This window comes from Bombina bombina, unplaced genomic scaffold (assembly GCF_027579735.1).
Source record: "Bombina bombina isolate aBomBom1 unplaced genomic scaffold, aBomBom1.pri scaffold_78_1, whole genome shotgun sequence".
Lineage (NCBI taxonomy): Eukaryota > Metazoa > Chordata > Amphibia > Anura > Bombinatoridae > Bombina > Bombina bombina.
In genome coordinates, this window is record NW_026511871.1 from 744,018 (window position 1) to 769,837 (window position 25,820).

At 35.4% G+C, this 25,820-nt stretch overlaps 1 protein-coding gene across 1 annotated transcript in view; it reads right to left on the reverse strand.

The window, feature by feature from the left end:
• The window catches only part of LOC128643985 (cytochrome P450 3A9), a 607,001-nt gene that overhangs the window by 248,571 nt on the left and 332,610 nt on the right, over window positions 1-25,820 (reverse strand). Inside the window, exon 10 of the mRNA XM_053696752.1 lies at window positions 20,305-20,371. Within this exon, the coding sequence (XP_053552727.1) occupies window positions 20,305-20,371 (67 nt within the window). The remainder of the gene's footprint in view (window positions 1-20,304; window positions 20,372-25,820) is intronic.

Sequence of the window (25,820 nt, forward strand, 5' to 3'; positions counted from 1 at the left end):
ACATTTCTAACCGGAACTTTTTCTCCACCTGGGGACAATCATTCTTGAGACGCTGAGTACGTCTGCTTCCTGTTTGTTGTCTCACGTTCGCATTGCCTGGAAGCCTTGTGCTCACGAAAGCTCACTTCTATAGGCTCCAATGGGAGCCTCGTTTTCATGTCGTGAGACACGGCAAAGCACCTAACGCAGCGCAGGGGGCAATTCACACAGCGTTAGGCAGCAAAATAAACATATATATGTATGTGTTACTATGTGTATATACATATATATATATATATTTATGTGTTACTATGTGTATATACATATATATTTATGTGTTACTATGTGCATATACATATATATTTATGTGTTACTATGTGTATATACATATATATTTATGTGTTACTATGTGTATATACATATATATTTATGTGTTACTATGTGTATATACATATATATTTATGTGTTATTATGTGTATATACATATATATTTATGTGTTATTATGTGTATATACATATATATTTATGTGTTACTATGTGTATATACATATATATTTATGTGTTAATATGTGTATATACATATATATGTATGTGTTACTATGTGTATATACATATATATTTATGTGTTACTATGTGTATATACATGTATATTTATGTGTTACTATGTGTATATACATATATATTTATGTGTTACTATGTGTATATACATATATATTTATGTGTTACTATGTGTATATACATGTATATTTATGTGTTACTATGTGTATATACCTATATATTTATGTGTTACTATGTGTATATACATATATATTTATGTGTTACTATGTGTATATACAGATATATTTATGTGTTACTATGTGTATATACAGATATATGTATGTGTTACTATGTGTATATACATATATATGTATGTGTTACTATGTGTATATACATATATATTTATGTGTTACTATGTGTATATACATATATATTTATGTATTACTATGTGTATATACATAATGTATATATTTATGTGTTATTATGTGTATATACAGATATATTTATGTGTTACTATGTGTATATACATATATATTTATGTGTTACTATGTGTATATACATATATATGTATGTGTTACTATGTGTATATACAGATATATTTATGTGTTACTATGTGTATATACATATATATGTATGTGTAACTATGTGTATATACATATATATTTATGTGTTATTATGTGTATATACATATATATTTATGTGTTACTATGTGTATATACCTATATATTTATGTGTTAGTATGTGTATATACATATATATTTATGTGTTACTATGTGTATATACCTATATATTTATGTGTTAGTATGTGTATATACATATATATTTATGTGTTACTATGTGTATATACAGATATATTTATGTGTTACTATGTGTATATACATATATATTTATGTGTTAGTATGTGTATATATATATATTTATGTGTTAGTATGTGTATATACATATATATTTATGTGTTACTATGTGTATATACATATATATTTATGTGTTACTATGTTTATATACAGATATATTTATGTGTTACTATGTGTATATACATATATATTTATGTGTTAGTATGTGTATATACATATATATTTATGTGTTACTATGTGTATATACATATATATTTATGTGTTACTATGTGTATATACATATATATTTATGTGTTACTATGTGTAAATACATATATATTTATGTGTTACTATGTGTATATACATATATATTTATGTGTTAGTATGTGTATATACATATATATTTATGTGTTACTATGTGTATATACAGATATATTTATGTGTTACTATGTGTATATACATATATATTTATGTGTTACTATGTGTATATACATATATATTTATGTGTTACTATGTGTATATACATGTATATTTATGTGTTACTATGTGTATATACATGTATATTTATGTGTTAGTATGTGTATATACATATATATTTATGTGTTAGTATGTGTATATACATATATATTTATGTGTTACTATGTGTATATACAGATATATTTATGTATTACTATGTGTATATACATAATGTATATATTTATGTGTTATTATGAGTATATACAGATATATTTATGTGTTAATATGTGTATATACATATATATTTATGTGTTATTATGTGTATATATACATATATATTTATGTGTTACTAAGCATATATACATATATATTTATGTATTACTATGTGTATATACATATATATTTATGTGTTATTATGTGTATATACATATATATTTATGTGTTAGTATGTGTATATACATATATATTTATGTGTTACTATGTCTATATACATATATATTTATGTGTTACTATGTGTATATACATATATATTTATGTGTTATTATGTGTATATACATATATATATGTATGTGTTACTATGTGTATATACATATATATTTATGTGTTACTATGTGTATATACATATATATTTATGTGTGACTATGTGTATATACATATATATTTATGTGTTACTATGTGTATATACATATATATTTATGTGTGACTATGTGTATATACATATATATTTATGTGTTACTATGTGTATATACAGATATATTTATGTGTTACTATGTGTATATACAGATATATTTATGTGTTACTATGTGTATATACATATATATATATTTATGTGTTACTATGTGTATATACATATGTATATATTTATGTGTTACTATGTGTATATACAGATATATTTATGTGTTACTATGTGTATATACATATATATTTATGTGTGACTATGTGTATATACATATATATTTATATGTTACTATGTGTATATACAGATATATTTATGTGTTACTATGTGTATATACAGATATATTTATGTGTTACTATGTGTATATACATATATATATATATATATATTTATGTGTTACTATGTGTATATACATATATATATATATATTTATGTGTTACTATGTGTATATACAGATATATTTATGTGTTACTATGTGTATATACATATATATTTATGTGTTACTATGTGTATATACATATATATTTATGTGTTATTATGTGTATATACATATATATTTATGTGTTACTGTGTGTATATACATATATATTTATGTGTTACTGTGTGTATATACATATATATTTATGTGTTACTATGTGTATATACATATATATTTATGTGTTACTATGTGTATATACAGATATATTTATGTGTTACTATGTGTATATACATATATATTTATGTGTTACTATGTGTATATACAGATATATTTATGTGTTAGTATGTGTATATACATATATATTTATGTGTTATTATGTGTATATACATATATGTTTATGTGTTAGTATGTGTATATACATATATATTTATGTGTTACTATGTGTATATACATATATATGTATGTGTTAGTATGTGTATATACATATATATTTATGTGTTAGTATGTGTATATACATATATATTTATGTGTTATTATGTGTATATACATATATGTTTATGTGTTAGTATGTGTATATACATATATATTTATGTGTTATTATGTGTATATACATATATATTTATGTGTTACTATGTGTATATACATATATATTATGTGTTATTATGTGTATATACATATATATTTATATGTTATTATGTGTATATACATATATATTTATGTGTTATTATGTGTATATACATATATGTTTATGTGTTAGTATGTGTATATACATATATATTTATGTGTTATTATGTGTATATACATATATGTTTATGTGTTAGTATGTGTAGCGGAGAGCAATATTAAAATACTCCCAATAACCGGACGAAACACAGTTTGGGAGTCAATAACTCACGACCCAGCCAGTTTTCAGGTTTAAAACAGAATCACATTTATTAAAAGGCTATGCCTAGTATTTATGCAGGTCCGACCCCCCAGATGGGGGGGTTGAAAGAATGTTGTACATTAGATGGAGGGACCACACCCTTGGACAGACCACAATAGAATCACATTACTTTACTAGGTAGATAACAACTTAAACACAAAACACATTTGGCTTTCCTTATCACCTAGGCGTCTGCTCTCTGAGGGTGATTAAACAATGGACTGTTTATCACTAACTTTAATGACAGTACACAATAGCTCTTAAAGTTGAACACAGTTAACTCCTTCAGTACTGACAGAAGGGTCTGTCACATCTACATAGCACACAATACAGCCTATAGACAACCTTTCTTACATTATAGTCCAGAAGTGGCTAGGTTTGCCACAATGCTCCCCCAGAACCAAGCCGGCATACACAGTCTGATCCCAACGGATCGGCTTGGGGATGTCCAGGAAAGTACTCACAGATCACTTTTCAAGTTCAGTTTGTCTGGACAACCCGTCGGCGTTACTGTTTTGTTTCCCTGGGCGGTAATGGATGGTAAAGTCGAAGGGCTGCAGCGCCAAACTCCAGCGCAGCAGCCTGGCATTGTCCCTGGCCACACGGTTCAGCCACACCAACGGGTTGTGATCTGTGAGTAAGGAAAAAGGTTGTCCATACAGGTACAGCTGCAACTTTTTGAGGGCCCACACCACGGCCAGGCATTCTTTTTCGATGGCGGCGTAGCTTACTTCACGGGGCAACAACTTTCGGCTCAAGTAAGCTACGGGGTGTTCTCCGCCATCTGCTCCAACTTGGCTCAGCACTGCCCCCACTCCAAACATCGAAGCGTCTGTGTGAACAAGAAATCTTTTAGTTGGATCGGGTGCAGCAAGTACAGGCGCATTAGTTAGAGCCGTCTTTAGTTGTTGGAATGCCTGCTCACACTCTGGGGCCCAAGTAACCTGTCGGGGAAGGTTCTTACGTGTCAAGTCAGTCAGGGGTTTGGCTAGGGCACTATAATTGGGCACAAACTTTCTGTAGTACCCCGCCATACCTAGGAATGCCAGTACTTGGGTCTTGGTCCTAGGGGTGGGCCACTTGGCAACAGCTTCAATTTTGGCCGGTTCGGGTTTCTGGTGCCCGCTCCCCACCCGGTGACCTAAATACTGCATCTCTGCCATCCCGATATGGCATTTACTAGGTTTCAGGGTCAGCCCTGCCTCCCCTATACGGTCAATAACCACTCCTATATGCTGTAGGTGTTCTGCCCAGTTCTGGCTATATATGGCAATATCGTCCAGGTATGCACAGGCATACTCCTGGAACCCGTCCAGTAGCCGATCTACCATCCTTTGAAAGGTCGCCGGAGCGTTCTTCATCCCGAAAGGCATGACCCGAAATTGGTACAGGCCAAACGGGGTGACAAACGCCGACTTGGGGATGGCGTCATCGGCTAGCGGAATTTGCCAGTATCCCTTGCATAAGTCTATGGTCGTAAGATACTGCCCCCTAGCCATTTTATCAAGCAACTTGTCTATCCGGGGCATCGGATAGGCATCAGACACCGTTTTGTCATTTAGCCTCCGGTAGTCGACGCAGAAGCGTGTGGTGCCGTCTTTCTTGGGTACCAACACTACCGGCGATGCCCAGGGGCTGTCTGAAGGTTCGATAACCCCTAGTTGCAACATCTCGTCAATTTCTGCCTTCATATGTGCCTTGACTGCTTCAGGGACACGATACGGGGTCTGCCGCATAGGTAGCTGTCCTGGGGTTTCAACTCGGTGAGTGGCCAGCGGAGTGTACCCAGGTAAATGGGAGAAGATAGCCCCTTTAGCTACTATCAACTCCTGTACTTGGGCACGCTCCGATGGGCTTAGCCGCTCCCCCAGCTGAACGCCCCTGGAGGGCTCTATCTGGTCCTCTGATTCTAATAGGTCAGGTAGAGGCAGATTCTCCTGATCCTCAGAGGCCGAGGCGCATATTGCCGCCACGTCCTCTATCCTCTCATGGTAGGGTTTGAGCATGTTCACATGAAGCATGTGTCGCTTCCCTACCCCTGAGCAGGGGCCAATCACATAGGTAGTGTCGCATCGCTGCTCTACTACCTGGTATGGGCCTTGCCAGACGGCCTGCAGCTTGTCGGTGCATACAGGTTTTAAAATTAAAACTTTCTGCCCCACTTGAAAGCTGCAGTCCCTGGCTCCCCTATCGTACCAGCGGCGCTGGCGTTGTTGAGCCGCCTGGAGGTTGGTGCGTACAGCCTGGGTTAATGCCTCCAGTCGGTCCCTGAACTCCAGCACGTAAGATACAATGGGGTTACCATCGGGGCTACTCTCTCCCTGCCAATGCTCCCTAATGAGGTTTAATGGCCCCCTCACCCTTCTCCCAAATAGCAATTCGAAGGGGGAAAAACCTGTCGACTCTTGGGGTACCTCCCTATATGCGAAAAGCAGATGGGGTAGGTAGCGCTCCCAGTCCTTATGAGTCTCGCCAAATGTACGGAGCATCTGTTTTAGCGTCCCATTAAATCTCTCACATAACCCATTGGACTGGGGATGGTAGGCTGAGTTAATTATGGGTCTAACACCACATACCCTCCAAAGTTGTTGGGTCACCTCTGCGGTAAACTGGGTGCCCCTATCGGATATTATCTCCTGGGGGAACCCTACCCGGGAAAATATTTTTATTAAGGCTTCAGCTACCGTCTCTGCATGGATGTTGGAGAGAGCAATGGCCTCGGGGTACCTAGTGGCGTAGTCCACTACGGTTAAAATGTACCTCTTCCCGGAGGGACTGGGCTTGGGTAGAGGCCCTACGATATTGTCATGGAGGTAACAACTTTACAAGACAAAAATGTGAAATGTAACACTATTGTGATTTGGTAACACTAGCTTCAAAGTGAAACCAAGTAGTATAGTGTAAAGTTGTTATAAAGTATAGTTTTCAGGATATACTGAATACTTAATTATATACCCAGGTGTCACGTTAGACCCTTATTGAGGGAGAAGCGACATGTTAGACATTAGATAGAAAATATGCGAAAATAGAATCTCTATTTGTAATCCTCAGTGATCTCTGTAGAAAATCCTTAAGTAAGGTAAACACAAATTTCAGAGTTGTAATCCACAATGAAAGGTTAGAAGTAGTTATTCATCAAATAACATTTAGACAGTCACACTTGGTATGAATCTTAATATTCTGCTGAGGATAATACACAATTGGAAAACACAGCCTCAATCTGAAGCAGATCACAAATCAGGCTAATGCAAAGTATGTGCACAGTATGTGTTGAACTAGTAATCCCAGTTAGCATGAGAAGCGGTAGAAATACAGGCAGAGAAACACAAAACAGTAGTTGTGGAAGGTTAGAAAATGTTACTCACAAAGTTTGTTGTCCGAACCTGCTGCCTGTTCTGACTCCTTGTGCGCGCACAATTTGGTCCCAATCACTTCCTGTTAGTGTTGCAAGAAACAGATCCCTGCTTGTAGAAAAAAGGAAACAGCTTCTCTGTAGTTGTTAAGATGCCAAGACACTACAGGCTAGGAATTAGCAAGAAGTTAGAGGTCTGCAGATTCCAATGCTGACAGGAGTGTTGTCCTCTTGTTAAAGAAATGACTTTGTTAAACAATGAATCCTGAGGAGGAAAATTGAAGTTAGGTATCTGTGAAAATCTCAGAGAGTAAGGCTCAGAGTTACTCTAGATAGAGAAACAAAATACTAAGCAATGCTAGTTAGGAGAGCAGGTGTTAAAATAGGTGATGAATCACTGTGATTGGTGAACCAACTTAAAGGTGCAGTAACAGTCAAAACCCTGACATGATCCCCCCGTCAAGCAAGCTGATCCTCAGCTTAAGGTCTAGGAGAATCCGGGAATTTCTGATGGAACTGGGAGACCAATTTAGGAGCATAGATATTAGTAGAAGGTTCCCACGTATCATCATCCTTGGTGAAGTTCTTCCATCTAACCAAGTATGATGATACGTGGGAACCTTCTACTAATATCTATGCTCCTAAATTGGTCTCCCAGTTCCATCAGAAATTCCCGGATTCTCCTAGACCTTAAGCTGAGGATCAGCTTGCTTGACGGGGGGATCATGTCAGGGTTTTGACTGTTACTGCACCTTTAAGTTGGTTCACCAATCACAGTGATTCATCACCTATTTTAACATATGTCATGGAGGTAACAACTTTACAAGACAAAAATGTGAAATGTAACACTATTGTGATTTGGTAACACTAGCTTCAAAGTGAAACCAAGTAGTATAGTGTAAAGTTGTTATAAAGTATAGTTTTCAGGATATACTGAATACTTAATTATATACCCAGGTGTCACGTTAGACCCTTATTGAGGGAGAAGCGACATGTTAGACATTAGATAGAAAATATGCGAAAATAGAATCTCTATTTGTAATCCTCAGTGATCTCTGTAGAAAATCCTTAAGTAAGGTAAACACAAATTTCAGAGTTGTAATCCACAATGAAAGGTTAGAAGTAGTTATTCATCAAATAACATTTAGACAGTCACACTTGGTATGAATCTTAATATTCTGCTGAGGATAATACACAATTGGAAAACACAGCCTCAATCTGAAGCAGATCACAAATCAGGCTAATGCAAAGTATGTGCACAGTATGTGTTGAACTAGTAATCCCAGTTAGCATGAGAAGCGGTAGAAATACAGGCAGAGAAACACAAAACAGTAGTTGTGGAAGGTTAGAAAATGTTACTCACAAAGTTTGTTGTCCGAACCTGCTGCCTGTTCTGACTCCTTGTGCGCGCACAATTTGGTCCCAATCACTTCCTGTTAGTGTTGCAAGAAACAGATCCCTGCTTGTAGAAAAAAGGAAACAGCTTCTCTGTAGTTGTTAAGATGCCAAGACACTACAGGCTAGGAATTAGCAAGAAGTTAGAGGTCTGCAGATTCCAATGCTGACAGGAGTGTTGTCCTCTTGTTAAAGAAATGACTTTGTTAAACAATGAATCCTGAGGAGGAAAATTGAAGTTAGGTATCTGTGAAAATCTCAGAGAGTAAGGCTCAGAGTTACTCTAGATAGAGAAACAAAATACTAAGCAATGCTAGTTAGGAGAGCAGGTGTTAAAATAGGTGATGAATCACTGTGATTGGTGAACCAACTTAAAGGTGCAGTAACAGTCAAAACCCTGACAGATATCTACTGCTACCCTGCTAAAGGGTTCCTCAATAATGGGTAACGGGCATAATTTAGCCTTATGGCGGTCACCTTGTTTGCCTACTCGTTGGCACACGTCACAGGAGGTGCAATATTGCCGTACATCTTTAGAGATCCCAGGCCAGAAAAAGGCGTGGGTCAATCTGTAGCGGGTGCGTGTCATTCCCAGGTGGCCTGACAGGGGAATGTCATGAGCTATCCTGAGCAGCTCCTGCCTATACTTCTGGGGTACTACCAGTTGCTTAGTGGTCACGGTGACTGCTCTGCCTACCCCCCGTTCGGCTATGCGGTACAATAACCCTTTCTCCCAGATGTACCGTTCCCCTTCTAACCCAGCCTGATCGGTGTTCCCTTTATCCCGGTATACCTGCAGCGTGGGGTCAGTTTTCACCTCTGCCTCAAATTGGGTGGGGGTATCCCAGGTCATACGTGTTAAGGGGGTGTCATGGTCTCTTACCTGAGCCTCGTTGTGAGCTGGTGGGGCCGTAGTGCTTGCCTGCTGCCGGGTGGTTACTGGGTGGACCTCCTGATGTGGAGCCTGAGGTACAAAAGCAGAGGTCATCTGACCCAGGTCATTCCCCAGTACAACATCCGCTGGTAGGTTTTGCATTAAGCCCACCTCTACCATGCCCTCCCCTGCACCCCAATCCAAATGAATCTTAGCAGTGGGCAATCGGTATACTGCTCCCCCTGCCACTCATACTGCCACGGATCCGCCAGTGTGTGCTGTATCTGGCACCAAATGGGGAGCTATCAGGGTTAAAGTAGCTCCCGAATCCCGAAGTCCCTGGACCTCCTTCCCCTCCACGGTCACCAGCTGACGGTGATGTTGCCGGTTATCGGTGGCCCGGACCGACATCACCTCATGCAGAATTCCCAGGGGTTCCCCGGCTGGGGTGCTCAACACCTCATGAGCGGCTGGCTCCGTTTGGTAATGGTGAGCAGCCGCCCTTGGGGCCAGGTTCTGTCTGACCTGGTTCCAAGCTTGTCTGCTCCGATTTTGGGTGCACTCACGTGCCATATGTCCCCACTGCTTGCAGGTGTGGCATTGTATATTCGCCTGTCCATTGTATCGTGAGGGGGGTGGTGGATTCCCTGGGGCTGGGCGAAACGGTGCCGCTGTGGGGTTGTTAGGCTGTAGAGGACTGGGTTGTCCCGTGGGTCGAGCGTACGTCTTAGGTAGTAGTCCATGGTGCCTCCTGGCATCAAAATGCTGGTCTGCTAATCTGGCTGCTTCGGTTAAGGTGAGGGGTTTTCGATCTCTCACCCATTCTTGGGCTTCTGGGGACAAGCCGTTAAAGAATTGCTCCAACAGCATCAGTTGTCGCAATTCTTCCATGGTGGTAGCTTGGCTGGCCTGTATCCACCCCTGAGATGCTTGATCCAGCTTGTGGGCCCACTCTGCATGGGAATCTCTTTCTGGCTTGCGCAGGCCTCTAAACTTGCGCCGGTATGCCTCTGGGGTAATGGCATATCTTTCCAAGATCGCTCTCTTCACTTTAGCGTAATCCTTGCTGTCCTCCCTGGGTACAGCGCGATACGCTTCTGCTGCCCTACCGGCTAGCTTGCCTGCTAGCACCGGCACCCATACGGACTGCTCCAAATCATGTAACTCGCACAGTCTTTCAAAATCCTGTAAATACCCATCGATCTCATCCTTCTCCTCACAAAACATTTTAAAGGCATGGTATGGGATTTTGGGTCTTACTGGGTTACTGAGTGCTTCCGAAATGGATTCTGCTCGGGAGGATGCATTCCACGGACTGTGTGCCATCACGTACTCCTGCACATCTGCCATTACCACGGATAGCATATCCCGTGGTACAGGTTGGGGTAAAAATTCCAGCCTGGTCCTCATTTCCCTCTGGTATAGGGTCTCCTCCATGGCTGCTGGAGCTGTAGCGCTGCGAGCTCTGTCTCCCTCCATCAGCTCGGCAATTAATATAGCCTTGGGTTTTCTGCTGGCTATCTTTCCCCTGGCTTCTAGCAGTTCCTTTAACGTTTGTCTCTTTAGCTTAGAATAATCCGTCTCCATTCACTTCGGTAGTCGGTTCTTTCGCTGTATTCTGCTTGCCATTCCCTTTTCTTATTCGGCAGTTACAATTGCACGAATTGCGCTTTTCGGCTGTAAGGTCGGATCCCAACGCTTGCCACCAATTGTAGCGGAGAGCAATATTAAAATACTCCCAATAACCGGACGAAACACAGTTTGGGAGTCAATAACTCACGACCCAGCCAGTTTTCAGGTTTAAAACAGAATCACATTTATTAAAAGGCTATGCCTAGTATTTATGCAGGTCTGACCCCCCAGATGGGGGGTTGAAAGAATGTTGTACATTAGATGGAGGGACCACACCCTTGGACAGACCACAATAGAATCACATTACTTTACTAGGTAGATAACAACTTAAACACAAAACACATTTGGCTTTCCTTATCAACTAGGCGTCTGCTCTCTGAGGGTGATTAAACAATGGACTGTTTATCACTAACTTTAATGACAGTACACAATAGCTCTTAAAGTTGAACACAGTAAACTCCTTCAGTACTGACAGAAGGGTCTGTCACATCTACATAGCACACAATACAGCCTATAGACAACCTTTCTTACATTATAGTCCAGAAGTGGCTAGGTTTGCCACAGTATGTGTATATACATATATATTTATGTGTTAGTATGTGTATATGCATATATATTTATGTGTTAATCTAAAAATGTAAGCAAGGATAGAGGCGCCTATGGTGCAGGTAAATGATGGTACAATAAGTGCTGATCGCTCACTCTAACACAATGTACTCACATTTGTTGAAGGCACTCACTTGTGCCTACAGAGGCGGGCTGGATTTTTGCAGCAATCCAGCTGGCTGTGACAGGGTGGAAAGGCTGATTATCTGGGTGTCAGAGTACAAAGACTTTAGTAGATTTAGTATACCAATCGTATGTGAACACTAGGTACTCACAATAAATGGAGGCACTCAGTTGTGCCAGTAGATACAGGCTGGGTTTTAACAGCAATCCAGCTGGCTGAACAAGGAAGCAGCTCTCTATCAGCCCTATATAAGGAGTAAAGATTTGTTTAGAAACATGCCTGATGAAACAGTTGTAACTGAGAAACGCGTTGCATGTATTCCTGATGTACCAGTTGTTTTTAACACTTGGAGGAGTGGATTAACTTTTCATTTTTTATATGTTTTAATAAATCCATTTTTTATTACACATCCACTCTCAGTGTTAATTTGGTACCACTTTGCTATGCTACTACAGAGTCTTTGTACTCTGACACCCAGATAATCAGCCTTTCCACTCTGTCACAGCCAGCTGGATTGCTGCAAAAATCCAGCCCGCCTCTGTAGGCACAAGTGAGTGCCTTCAACAAATGTGAGTACATTGTGTTAGAGTGAGCGATCAGCACTTATTGTACCATCATTTACCTGCACCATAGGCGCCTCTATCCTTGCTTACATTTTTAGATTTACTTCCATTGGATGCTGATAGAGAAGCTGCCACCTTTTGCTGCCCTTTACAGCCAGCTGGATTGCTGTTAAAACCCAGCCTGCATCTACTGGCACAACTGAGTGCCTCCTCCTATTGTGAGTACCTTGTGTTTACATGAGTTTGATATTTTGAAATACCATTTTGATCTGCACCATTGGCGCCTCCTTCTTGTCACTTTTTCTTAATATTTATGTGTTAGTATGTGTATATACATATATATTTATGTGTTATTATGTGTATATACATATATGTTTATGTGTTAGTATGTGTATATACATATATATTTATGTGTTACTATGTGTATATACATATATATGTATGTGTTAGTATGTGTATATACATATATATTTATGTGTTATTATGTGTATATACATATATGTTTATGTGTTACTATGTGTATATGCATATATATATATTTATGTGTTACTATGTGTATGTACATATATATTTATGTGTTACTGTGTGTATATACATATATAGTTATGTGTTAGTATGTGTATATACATATATATTTATGTGTTAGTATGTGTATATACATATATATGTATGTGTTAGTATGTGTATATACATATATATTTATGTGTTACTATGTGTATGTACATATATATTTATGTGTTACTATGTGTATATACATATATATTTATGTGTTACTATGTGTATATACATATATATTTATGTGTTACTATGTGTATATACATATATACTTATGTGTTACTATGTGTATATACATATATATTTATGTGTTACTCTGTGTATATACATATATATTTATGTGTTACTATGTGTATATATATATATATTTATGTGTTATTATGTGTATATACATATATATTTATGTGTTACTATGTGTATATACATATATATATTTATGTGTTACTATGTGTATATACATATATATTTATGTGTTACTATGTGTATATATACATTTATGTGTTACTATGTGTATATACATATATATTTATGTGTTACTATGTGTATATACATATATATATTTATGTTACTATGTGTATATACATATATAGTTATGTGTTACTATGTGTATATACATATATATTTATGTGTTACTATGTGTATATACATATATATGTATGTGTTACTATGTGTATATACATATATATATATTTATGTGTTACTATGTGTATATACATATATATTTATGTGTTACTATGTGCATATACATATATATTTATGTGTTACTATGTGTATATACATATATATTTATGTGTTACTATGTGTATATACATGTATATTTATGTGTTACTATGTGTATATACATATATATTTATGTGTTACTATGTGTATATACATGTATATTTATGTGTTACTATGTGTATATACATATATAGTTATGTGTTATTATGTGTATATACATATATATTTATGTGTTATTATGTGTATATACATATATATTTATGTGTTACTATGTGTATATACAGATATATTTATGTGTTACTATGTGTATATGCATATATATTTATGTGTTACTATGTGTATATACATATATATTTATGTGTTACTATGTGTATATACATATATATTTATGTGTTACTATGTGTATATACATATATATTTATGTGTTACTATGTGTATATACATATATATTTATGTGTTATTATGTGTATATACATATATATTTATGTGTTAATATATGTATATACATATATATTTATGTGTTACTATGTGTATATACCTATATATTTATGTGTTAGTATGTGTATATACATATATATTTATGTGTTATTATGTGTATATACATATATATTTATGTGTTACTATGTGTATATACAGATATATTTATGTGTTACTATGTGTATATGCATATATATTTATGTGTTACTATGTGTATATACATATATATTTATGTGTTACTATGTGTATATACATATATATTTATGTGTTACTATGTGTATATACATATATATTTATGTGTTACTATGTGTATATACATATATATTTATGTGTTACTATGTGTATATACATATATATTTATGTATTACTATGTGTATATACATATATATTTATGTGTTATTATGTGTATATACATATATATTTATGTGTTACTATGTGTATATACATATATATTTGTGTGTTACTATGTGTATATGCAGATATATTTATGTGTTACTATGTGTATATACATATATATGTATGTGTTAGTATGTGTATATACATATATATTTATGTGTTACTATGTGTATATACTTATATATTTATGTGTTACTATGTGTATATACATATATATGTATGTGTTATTATGTGTATATACATATTTATTTATGTGTTACTATGTGTATATACATATATATTTATGTGTTATTATGTGTATATACATATTTATTTATGTGTTGCTATGTGTATATACATATATATTTATGTGTTATTATGGGTATATACATATATATTTATGTGTTACTATGTGTATATACATATATATTTATGTGTTACTATGTGTATATACATATATATTTATGTGTTACTATGTGTATATACATATATATTTATGTGTTATTATGTGTATATACATATATATTTATGTGTTACTATGTGTATATACATATATATTTATGTGTTAATATGTGTACATACATATATATTTATGTGTTAGTATGTGTATATACAGATATATTTTTGTGTTACTATGTGTATATACAGATATATGTATGTGTTACTATGTGTATATACATATATATATATATATATATGTGTTACTATGTGTATATACATATATATTTATGTGTTACTATGTGTATATATATTTATGTGTTACTATGTGTATATATATTTATGTGTTACTCTGTGTATAAACAGAATTGGCAAATAATGGTACAGTGTCACTGTATAAAATAGGATATAGAGGTATGTGTGGAACCTCGGTGCTGCCCCTTTAAATACTTATATAAAACAGGATGGGGGGATAAGAAGAGACTAAGAGGGGATTGGTAGCACTCTTACTCCTATGATTGGAAAAAGCTGTATCCAAACAGCTAAGTGTAAGCAAATATGTAGGTATTAAAATTCATAAACTTTATTATTAGAAAGTTAAATAATTGTGATAAAAATCACTAAATCACACTCCACTAATTGAACTAACTAAGAACAAACACCAACCACCAAGGAAGCTGCACAAGTACACCGAGTGACACCCCCCTGTTTTCCTGGCCGATAACAGGATTCCTCGGCTTGAGGTGTCAGGGGTAACACAAGGTGCTATTGTACACGCAGCTACTAAGGTGAAAACTAAGGTGCCAAAAATTATTCTAATCACGCAAACGCATTTCGGCTGTTATACGGCCTTTCTCAATGTGAATATGGTTAAAAAATGACAAGCTGAATGTTTGCTGCAGGTCCTTTTTATACCTGTCATAAAATGGTAACACCAATCCTGAGCGTTTAATTCGGCAACCCCCTATTTTAGCCAATCGTACAAAGTTGCAGTGATACTCATTGTAGAACGGTGCAATGTAACTGCGGATTGGTTGGAGTGAGAAAGCCGGTTGTCCAATCAGACACGTTTTGGGAGACAAACCCCTCAGCTACGTTCTTAGAAAATACACTCACTATCTCCAGATTGTTACTGCGAGCGTCTAAAATGTCAGTAGTTATACTTGGAATATAATGACATGACACATCTATACTTCAATGCGGTCTTAACTTTTAACTATGTATCGTATAATTGTACATACATACAGGAAACACCAGATGTTATTGCATCTGATTAGCCTGTCATCACAGCGATATCGCTGTGACATGTATTATGGTTATTTATTAACATACAGCCAACATGATCAAGGGGTTGCTTATATTTAACACAAAAGGAAATTGTGATATCATTGGTAATGAGGACAGCAAATAGAAGACAAAATAAAGGAAAATAATTATATGTAGAACGGTTCACACAATTTATTGTAAGACATGCACCTCCCAAATAAAACTATTATGTATTAGTAATCATATTCACATATTAATACTGTTCACATCTTATTAAATAACCAGTATATTTGTAATATAGTGTTTTGTAAACCACCTATTTCTAACACATACAGGGGGTCTTACATAAACCCCAGATTCCAAACAGTTTTAGATTTATATCATAACTATATCATATTTGTCATGGAAACCTGGTAGAAATATACAGTAAGATCACCATATTCGGGGTGCATATCTTAAATTGGGTAAAATACTATGTGTATATACATATATATTTATATGTTATTATGTGTATATACATATATATTTATGTGTTACTATGTGTATATACATATATATTTATGTGTTACTATGTGTATATACATATATATTTATGTGTTAATATGTGTATATACATATATATGTATGTGTTACTATGTGTATATACATATATATTTATGTGTTACTATGTGTCTATACATATATATTTATGTGTTACTATGTGTATATACATATATATTTATGTGTTAATATGTGTATATACATATATATGTATGTGTTACTATGTGTATATACATATATATTTATGTGTTACTATGTGTCTATACATATATATTTATGTGTTATTATGTGTATATACATATATATTTATGTGTTATTATGTGTATATACATATATATATATATATATATATATATATATATGTGTTACTATGTTATATATATATGTGTTACTATGTGTATATACATATATATTTATGTGTTACTATGTGTATATACATATATATTTATGTGTTAGTATGTGTATATACATATATATGTATGTGTTACTATGTGTATATACATATATATTTAATGTGTTACTATGTGTCTATACATATATATTTATGTGTTACTATGTGTATATACAGATATATTTATGTGTTATTATGTGTATATACAGATATATTTATGTGTTACTATGTGTATATACATATATATTTATGTGTTACTATGTGTATATACATATATATTTATATGTTATTATGTATATATACATATATATTTATGTGTTACTATGTGTATATACATATATATGTATGTGTTACTATGTGTATATACATATATATTTATGTGTTATTATGTGTATATACATATATATTTATGTGTTACTATGTGTATATACATATATATTTATGTGTTATTATGTGTATATACATATATATTTATGTGTTACTATGTGTATATACATATATATTTATGTGTTACTATGTGTATATACATATATATTTATGTGTTACTATGTGTATATACATATATATTTATGTGTTACTATGTGTATATACATATATATTTATGTGTTACTATGTGTATATACATATATATTTATGTGTTACTATGTGTCTATACATATATATTTATGTGTTACTATGTGTATATACATATATATTTATGTGTTATTATGTGTATATACATATATATTTATGTGTTACTATGTGTATATACATATATATTTATGTGTTACTATGTGTATATACATATATATATTTATGTTACTATGTGTATATACATATATATATTTATGTGTTACTATGTGTATATACATATATATTTATGTGTTACTATGTGTATATACATATATATTTATGTGTTACTATGTGTATATACATATATATATTTATGTGTTATTATGTGTATATACATATATATTTATGTGTTACTATGTGTATATACATATATATTTATGTGTTACTATGTGTATATACATATATATTTATGTGTTATTATGTGTATATACATATATATTTATGTGTTACTATGCGTATATACATATATATTTATGTGTTAGTATGTGTATATACATATATATTTATGTGTTACTATGTGTATATACATATATATTTATGTGTTAGTATGTGTATATACATATATATTTATGTGTTATTATGTGTATATACATATATATTTATGTGTTACTATGTGTATATACATATATATTTATGTGTTACTATGTGTATATACATATATATTTATGTGTTATTATGTGTATATACAGATATATTTATGTGTTACTGTGTGTATATACAGATATATTTATGTGTTACTATGTGTATATACATATATATTTATGTGTTAGTATATGTATATACATTATATATTTATGTGTTACTATGTGTATATACATATATATTTACGTGTTATTATGTGTATATACAGATATATTTACGTGTTACTGTGTGTGTATACAGATATATTTATGTGTTATTATGTGTATATACATATATATTTATGTGTTAGTATGTGTATATACATATATATTTATGTGTTACTATGTGTATATACATATATATTTATGTGTTACTATGTGTATATACATATATATTTATGTATTAGTATGTGTATATACATATATATTTATGTGTTACTATGTGTATATACATATATATTTATGTGTTAGTATGTGTATATACATATATTTATGTGTTACTGTGTGTATATACAGATATATTTATGTGTTACTATGTGTATATACATATATATTTATGTGTTAGTATATGTATATACATTATATATTTATGTGTTACTATGTGTATATACATATATATTTATGTGTTATTATGTGTATATACATATATATTTATGTGTTAATATGTGTATATACATATATATTTATGTGTTACTATGTGTATATACATATATATTTATGTGTTACTGTGTGTATATACATATATTTATGTGTTACTGTGTGTATATTCATATATATTTATGTGTTACTATGTGTATATACATATATATATATTTATGTGTTACTATGTGTATATACAGATATATTTATGTGTTACTATGTGTATATACATATATATTTATGTGTTATTATGTGTATATACATATATATTTATGTGTTATTATGTGTATATACAGATATATTTACGTGTTACTGTGTGTGTATACATATATATTTATGTGTTACTATGTGTATATACAGATACATTTATGTGTTATTATGTGTGTATACATATATATTTATGTGTTATTATGTGTGTATACATATATATTTATGTGTTACTATATGTATATACATATATAGTTATGTGTTATTATGTGTATATACATATATATTTATGTGTTATTATGTGTGTATACATATATATTTATGTGTTACTATGTGTGTATACATATATATTTATGTGTTACTATATGTATATACATATATAGTTATGTGTTATTATGTGTATATACATATATATTTATGTGTTATTATGTGTGTATACATATATATTTATGTGTTACTATATGTATATACAGATATTAACACATAAATATATATGTATATAACCATACACATATATATTTACAGTAAAAACACAGCCCCCCCATTTACCTCTATGTAAAGGCCCTTTCAGTGCATTTTTTTCAAGCACCCCACATCACCTCGCTTTAACCCTTTATAAATATTTTGTGCAGTTTTAAAAAAAATACTCATATTTTTTATTTATTTGAAAGAACTGTCCACATTTTGGTTAATTGCGCTAAGCGCAAAGTGAAACCGCAAGCTCGCGGGAGCATTAACCTGCCACTTGTAATGACTGGTTATTTAACATGCGCATGTAAACTGCTACATCCAAGCAAGACGGTTTTCAGCAGCTAATTGAAAGAAATGGATAGCTAAAATACAGCCAGTGTCTTAAGTATGATGTTTAGATTATGTGTAAATATTTATCATTTACACTCAAATAATGCTGTTTGTTTTTTTTTGTTTTTTTTTTTTGTTTTCCTTTCTAACAAATGAAGGTTTAAATGTGAACGTCAACCTTTGCAGACGTTATCGGTGATAACAGAATTTTATATAGATTTAGTAGCACCACTAGGTACAATAGTAGCCACATATTTTTGTAATTAACATGAGCTTGGTGCAGTCCTGCATACCTTTTTGTTGATCACTCACATCTGCTGTTCTTGAATCGACCATAAGTTGAAGTAAGTCCACCCGGCCCTGTGGGAATGAGCCATAATAAGCAAAACATCACTATGATTAAAAGAGTTATATGTGTGCGTGCGTATGTGTATAATTTGTGTGTGTGTGCGTGTATGTCTATGTGTATTTGTGCATGTGTATGTGTGTGCATGTATACTGTATGTGTATATTTGTGTTGTCAGGGGCTGAGTGGCATTGGATATCACATAATTTAATATCTCATTTAGCTAATATCTACTATGAATTGATTTAGCTGCATTGTGAACAAACGCTGGAATGGGTGATATCAACCCCTCCCTTTTTGTTATGAAACACAGATTTGTAGAACAAAGAAATAGACACTTGTAAAACTCAGGATGTCTTGATCTTTCTTCTAGGTAATAAAAGTTACCAGGTAATGACCCCATGTGAAGATAACAGACATACTGTCTGTAATGACTTTTTGAAGCTAGCTGAAGCTGAGGACGTGTAGTAATTAGCATATGTATGATAAACAGATAAGGATCCATTGATAGGATACAATAAACATCCTGGTCTGGGAAGAACATAAGCCTATCAGGGTGCCAGGAATCAGACTGAGACGAGAAGTGCAAAAATAATCACACCTTTATTCATAGCAAAAAATAATAAAAAAAAACCACAAGTCAAATAACAAGCCAGGAGTCAAAACCAGAGCTGGTAGTCAGACGAGCCGAGTCAGGAGCCAAAGCGAATAGTCAGACGAGCCGGAATCAGGAACAAGGAAAAAAGTAGAGTCAGGAACAAGCCAGGGATCAGGAACCAGGAAGGACGTCAGGCAGCCAGGTAATACACAGGAACTCTCACAAACAGGTCTGAGACAACGCAAAGGCAAAGCATACTGAACAGAGGCCCTTAAATAATAAGTGATGACATCACAATTCTGAGACTGCATCCTGTCTTACATGGATGATGCACACCAATCTGGCCATAAAAGGAAGTGTAGGAAATGAGCAGCATCCCCCACAATGCATCATAGTCAGGAAGAGAGGTGAGTAAAATGGCTGCCAGCAGCACATGGCAAATAACAGGGAAAAAACCCTGACAGTACCCTGCCCTCAATGACCCCTCCCCACGGGAGGACAAAAGGCTTATTGGGGAAACGGGCATGGAAGGCACGGAGGAGGGCGGGAGCATGAACATCAGAGGAGGGAACCCAAGAACGCTTCTCCGGACCGCAGCCCTTCAGTGAACCAAATTCTGTACACGGCCCCTGGACATACGAGAGTCAATAATGTTGCTGACCTCATACTCCTCATGGTTGTCAACAAAGATAGGACGGGGACGAGGCAACACAGTGGTAAACCGATTACAAACCAATGGTTTCAAGAGGGAGACATGAAAAACATTGGAGATGCGCATAGCAGGAGGAAGGTCAAGAGCGTAGGCCACAGGATTAACCCGTCAGAGTATTCCAAAAGGACCAACATAATGGGGAGCCAATTTATTGGAAGGCACTTAAAGGTTCAGGTTGCGGGAGGACAGCCAAACTCTCTCACCAACCTGGTAGGAAGGTGCGGGCAGACGCCTACAATCAGCCTGGAACTTTTTGCGCTGCATAGAACGATGAAGGCAATCCTGAATCTGCACCCACTTGGAAACGGAGTTGCCAGAGATGCTCCTCCAAAGCCGGAATACCCTGAGACATGAATGAATCGGGCAACAAGGATGGTTGAAACCCATAATTTGCCATGAACGGGGATTACTTGGAGGAAGCATTAATAGCACTATTACGAGCAAACTCTGCCCAAGGTAACAGTTCAGACCAATTATTGTGGTGATCTGAGACATAGCAACGGAGGAACTGTTCCAGAGCTTGATTAGACCGTTCTGCAGCCCCATTGGATTGAGGGTGATATGCCGAGGAGAAGGAAAGCTGGATCCCCATTTGAGCACAAAAGGAACGCCAAAATCTGGAGACAAACTGGCTACCCCGGTCCGACACTATCTCCTTGGGTAACCCATGTAAATGGAAGACCTCCCGGGCAAAAATCGAAGCAAGCTCCTGAGCGGTAGGGAGCTTCATCAAGGGAATGCAATGTGACATTTTAGAAAAACGGTCAACCACCATAAGGATAACAGTATTGCCATTGGAAACAGGGAGCTCGACAATGAAGTCCATGGAAAGATGTGTCCAAGGACGCTCACCATTAGTAATAGGTTGAAGAAGACCCACAGGAAGACGTCGAGGAGTCTTATTCTGTGCACAAACTGAGCAGGAGGCAATATACGCAGCAATATCAGAACGAAGACCTGGCCACCAGAATTATTGAGTGACAAAACCAATTCATTTGGTTCTTGCCTGGGTGACCTGCGGCTTTAGGATAGTGATAAGTGTGCAAAAGTTTAGTTTGAAGATTCTCAGGAACAAAACACTTACCACTAGGTTTCTCAGGAGGTGCATTGGTTTGTGCAGCCAGGATCTCCTCCCCCAAGGGAGAAGTCGAATTAGTACGTATGGTAGCCAAAATATGGTCAGGAGGTATAACAGGAGTAGGTACAGACTCCTCCTTGGACAGAGGTGAAAATTGTCGAGAGAGGGCATCAGCTCTAACATTCTTACTACCAGGCAGGTAGGAGACCACATAATTAAACCAAGACAAAAATAGCGACAAACGTTTTGCTTCAGATAGATAAGTTAAATTCTTGTGGTCAGTAAGAATGAGCACTGGCACACTAGTATCCTCAAGAAGATGCCTCCATTCCTTGAGTGCCAAAATTATGGCCAGTAATTCCCTGTCGCCAATTTCATAATTGCACTCCGCTGGAGACAATTTCTTAGCGAAGAAACCACACGGATGCAAGGAACCGTCAGGCGTAGGACGTTGAGACAAGAGGGCACCTACTCCAGTCTCAGACATTTCGACCTCAAGAACGAAAGGCAGGACAGGGTTAGGATGAGCCAGAACTGGAGTGGCAGCAAAGGCAGTCTTAAGACTATCAAAGGCCTTAATGGCAGCAGGTGACCAATGGAGTGGATCATTCTCTTTACGGGTCATGTCTGTGATAGGTTTGACAAAGGAAGAAAAGTTTTTAATAAACTTTCTATAGTAATTGGCGAACCCCAAAAAACGTTGAATAGACCGAAGACCAACTGGGCGAGGCCACTGCAGAACTGCAGATAACTTGTCAGGATCCATGGAGAACCCTGCAACGGAGATAACATAACCTAAGAAGGTTACTTGAGTCTGATGGAACTCACATTTATCGAGTTTACAAAACAGGCCGTTCTCACGTAGTCTCTGAAGAACCTGTGTAACATTAGAACGATGAGCCTCAAGTGTGGGTGAGTGTATGAGGATGTCGTCTAAGTACACCACAACACACTGTTGCAACATATCTCGTAGGACATCATTAATAAATTCCTGAAAAACAGCAGGAGCATTACATAGGCCAAAGGGCATTACAAGATACTCATAATGCCCGCTCCTGGTGTTAAATGCTGTTTTCCATTCGTGACCCTCGTTAATCCTAACGAGATTGTACGCTCCTCTCAAATCAAGTTTAGTTGAGGTGGTCAAAGAGTTCCGTAATGAGCGGAAAAGGGTAAGCATTCTTAATGGTAAAATATAAAGAGCGTATGAGAGAGTAGAAAATATTGCTGAGAATATCTAACTCTGGTGCCACCCTTGATAATAAGTATAAATAAAATATATATAGAAAGAAAAGTTTAAAATCATATATTAATGATCTGAAAAAGCAAGGGATTAAAACTAGCACACAGAATATTTTACAAAAAAGTCAATTTATTATTCCCCATCACATTCAGTGAATCATTATTTAAAGCCAGGTCCAACAATATAAAGTGAACACCAATTAAAAACGAACAAAAACTAAGGTAAAAAGCATTTACATGGATAAGAACTGCCTAAGTATACGTATGCTGCTAGAAACCTATTTACAATTGCACAAAAGATCCACCATTCAGATGAGAAATGCACAAGAAATAGGTAATGTGTACACATATAGGAGAGCAGATACAATGTATTACACAGAAAAATCGAATGTATGTAATGACATATTAATATATGCACATAATATAAAGACTGTCTCACTTAGTAGCTAGCAAAAGTTCCCAAGTGCTAGGTAACGAGCGGTAACAATATAGACCTGATGACATAAGGAAGAAATCAGTTCTTACTGTTGACTCGATCCAACAAGTAGCTGTGCGTAAGAATTTCAAACAGAAGAAGCAAGAAACACTTAGCTTTGGCGTCCTGTAATTTCTGTTTCCCAAAAGACTGCTCGTGTTTCCCTCTCACCAAGGCGTCTGACGTCACTGAGGGAGGAGTGGTATAGCCGTCATTGACTTCCAATCAGCTCAGATTATGAGAAGTACTTCCCACACGTAGTAAAGAAATCAGCTGTACCGGCACTTAGCTGCACAAAGAAAGAACCAGGCTTCCCTGAGCTGATCTACGTAGATAGAGGCTATTAACAAGATGTACCAAAAATGCCCCCACAGCTATCTCCACTCAGTAGACAGTAGGATAGAGACGAAACGAGACCACCATCTGTAACGCATATATACATTTGCATGTGTTCCACAGATTGATACAGCTCACGCTTGCATGGCAGTCTGTTTGCAGATATTCAAACATAACACAGTCCCTCTTTCATCCGTTCTTAAGTCAGCACTCAGCAAGTTAGCAAAAAGTTAGACAGATATCCATTTAAAGATATAGGACTGCATTCAAGCTAAAGTCCTTTGCTTTGACCATAGATAGTTCATGTATACAGGAGCTTAGTCGACATACTCCTAGTAAAACACAAAAAGTGCAGCAAACACAACATTACCAATGACTGTTTCACCCCCACAGCAAGTCATTCTTAATGGTAAGACTATTAAGACCCCTATAATCGATACATGGTCTTAACTCGCCACCCTTTTTCTTCACAAAGAAGAAGCCAGCCCCTGCAGGACAGCAGGATTTGCGGATGATCCCCCGCGACAGAGCATCAGCAACATACTCCTCCATAGCACAATTCTCTGCAACAGACAGAGGGTACACCCGGCCCCGAGGAGGAATGGCTCTGGGTTGCAGGTCTATGGCACAATAGTAAGACCGGTGAGGAGGCAACGTACCGGCACGCACCTTGTCAAACACGTCTAGGAACTCTCGGTACTCCTCTGGCAATTGAGATACCGAAGAAGTGCACAAGACTTTAACTGTTTTCCGAAGACAAGTGGAAATACATTGCGGGGACCACAACAAAATTTCGGACCTGCGCCAGTCGAGACTGGGATTGTGCTTTTGGAGCCAGGGATAACCCAGAACAACCGGAAAATGCGGAGAGTTTATCACCTGGAACTGGAGGTTTTCAAAATGGAGAGCCCCAGCAGCCATGGGCAACAGAGCAGTTTCGTGAGTAACGAGTGCGGGCTGAAGATAGCAAGCGGAATGGACCGAGGCAAAACAGGAATGGAGTGCTTTGATACAAAAGCACT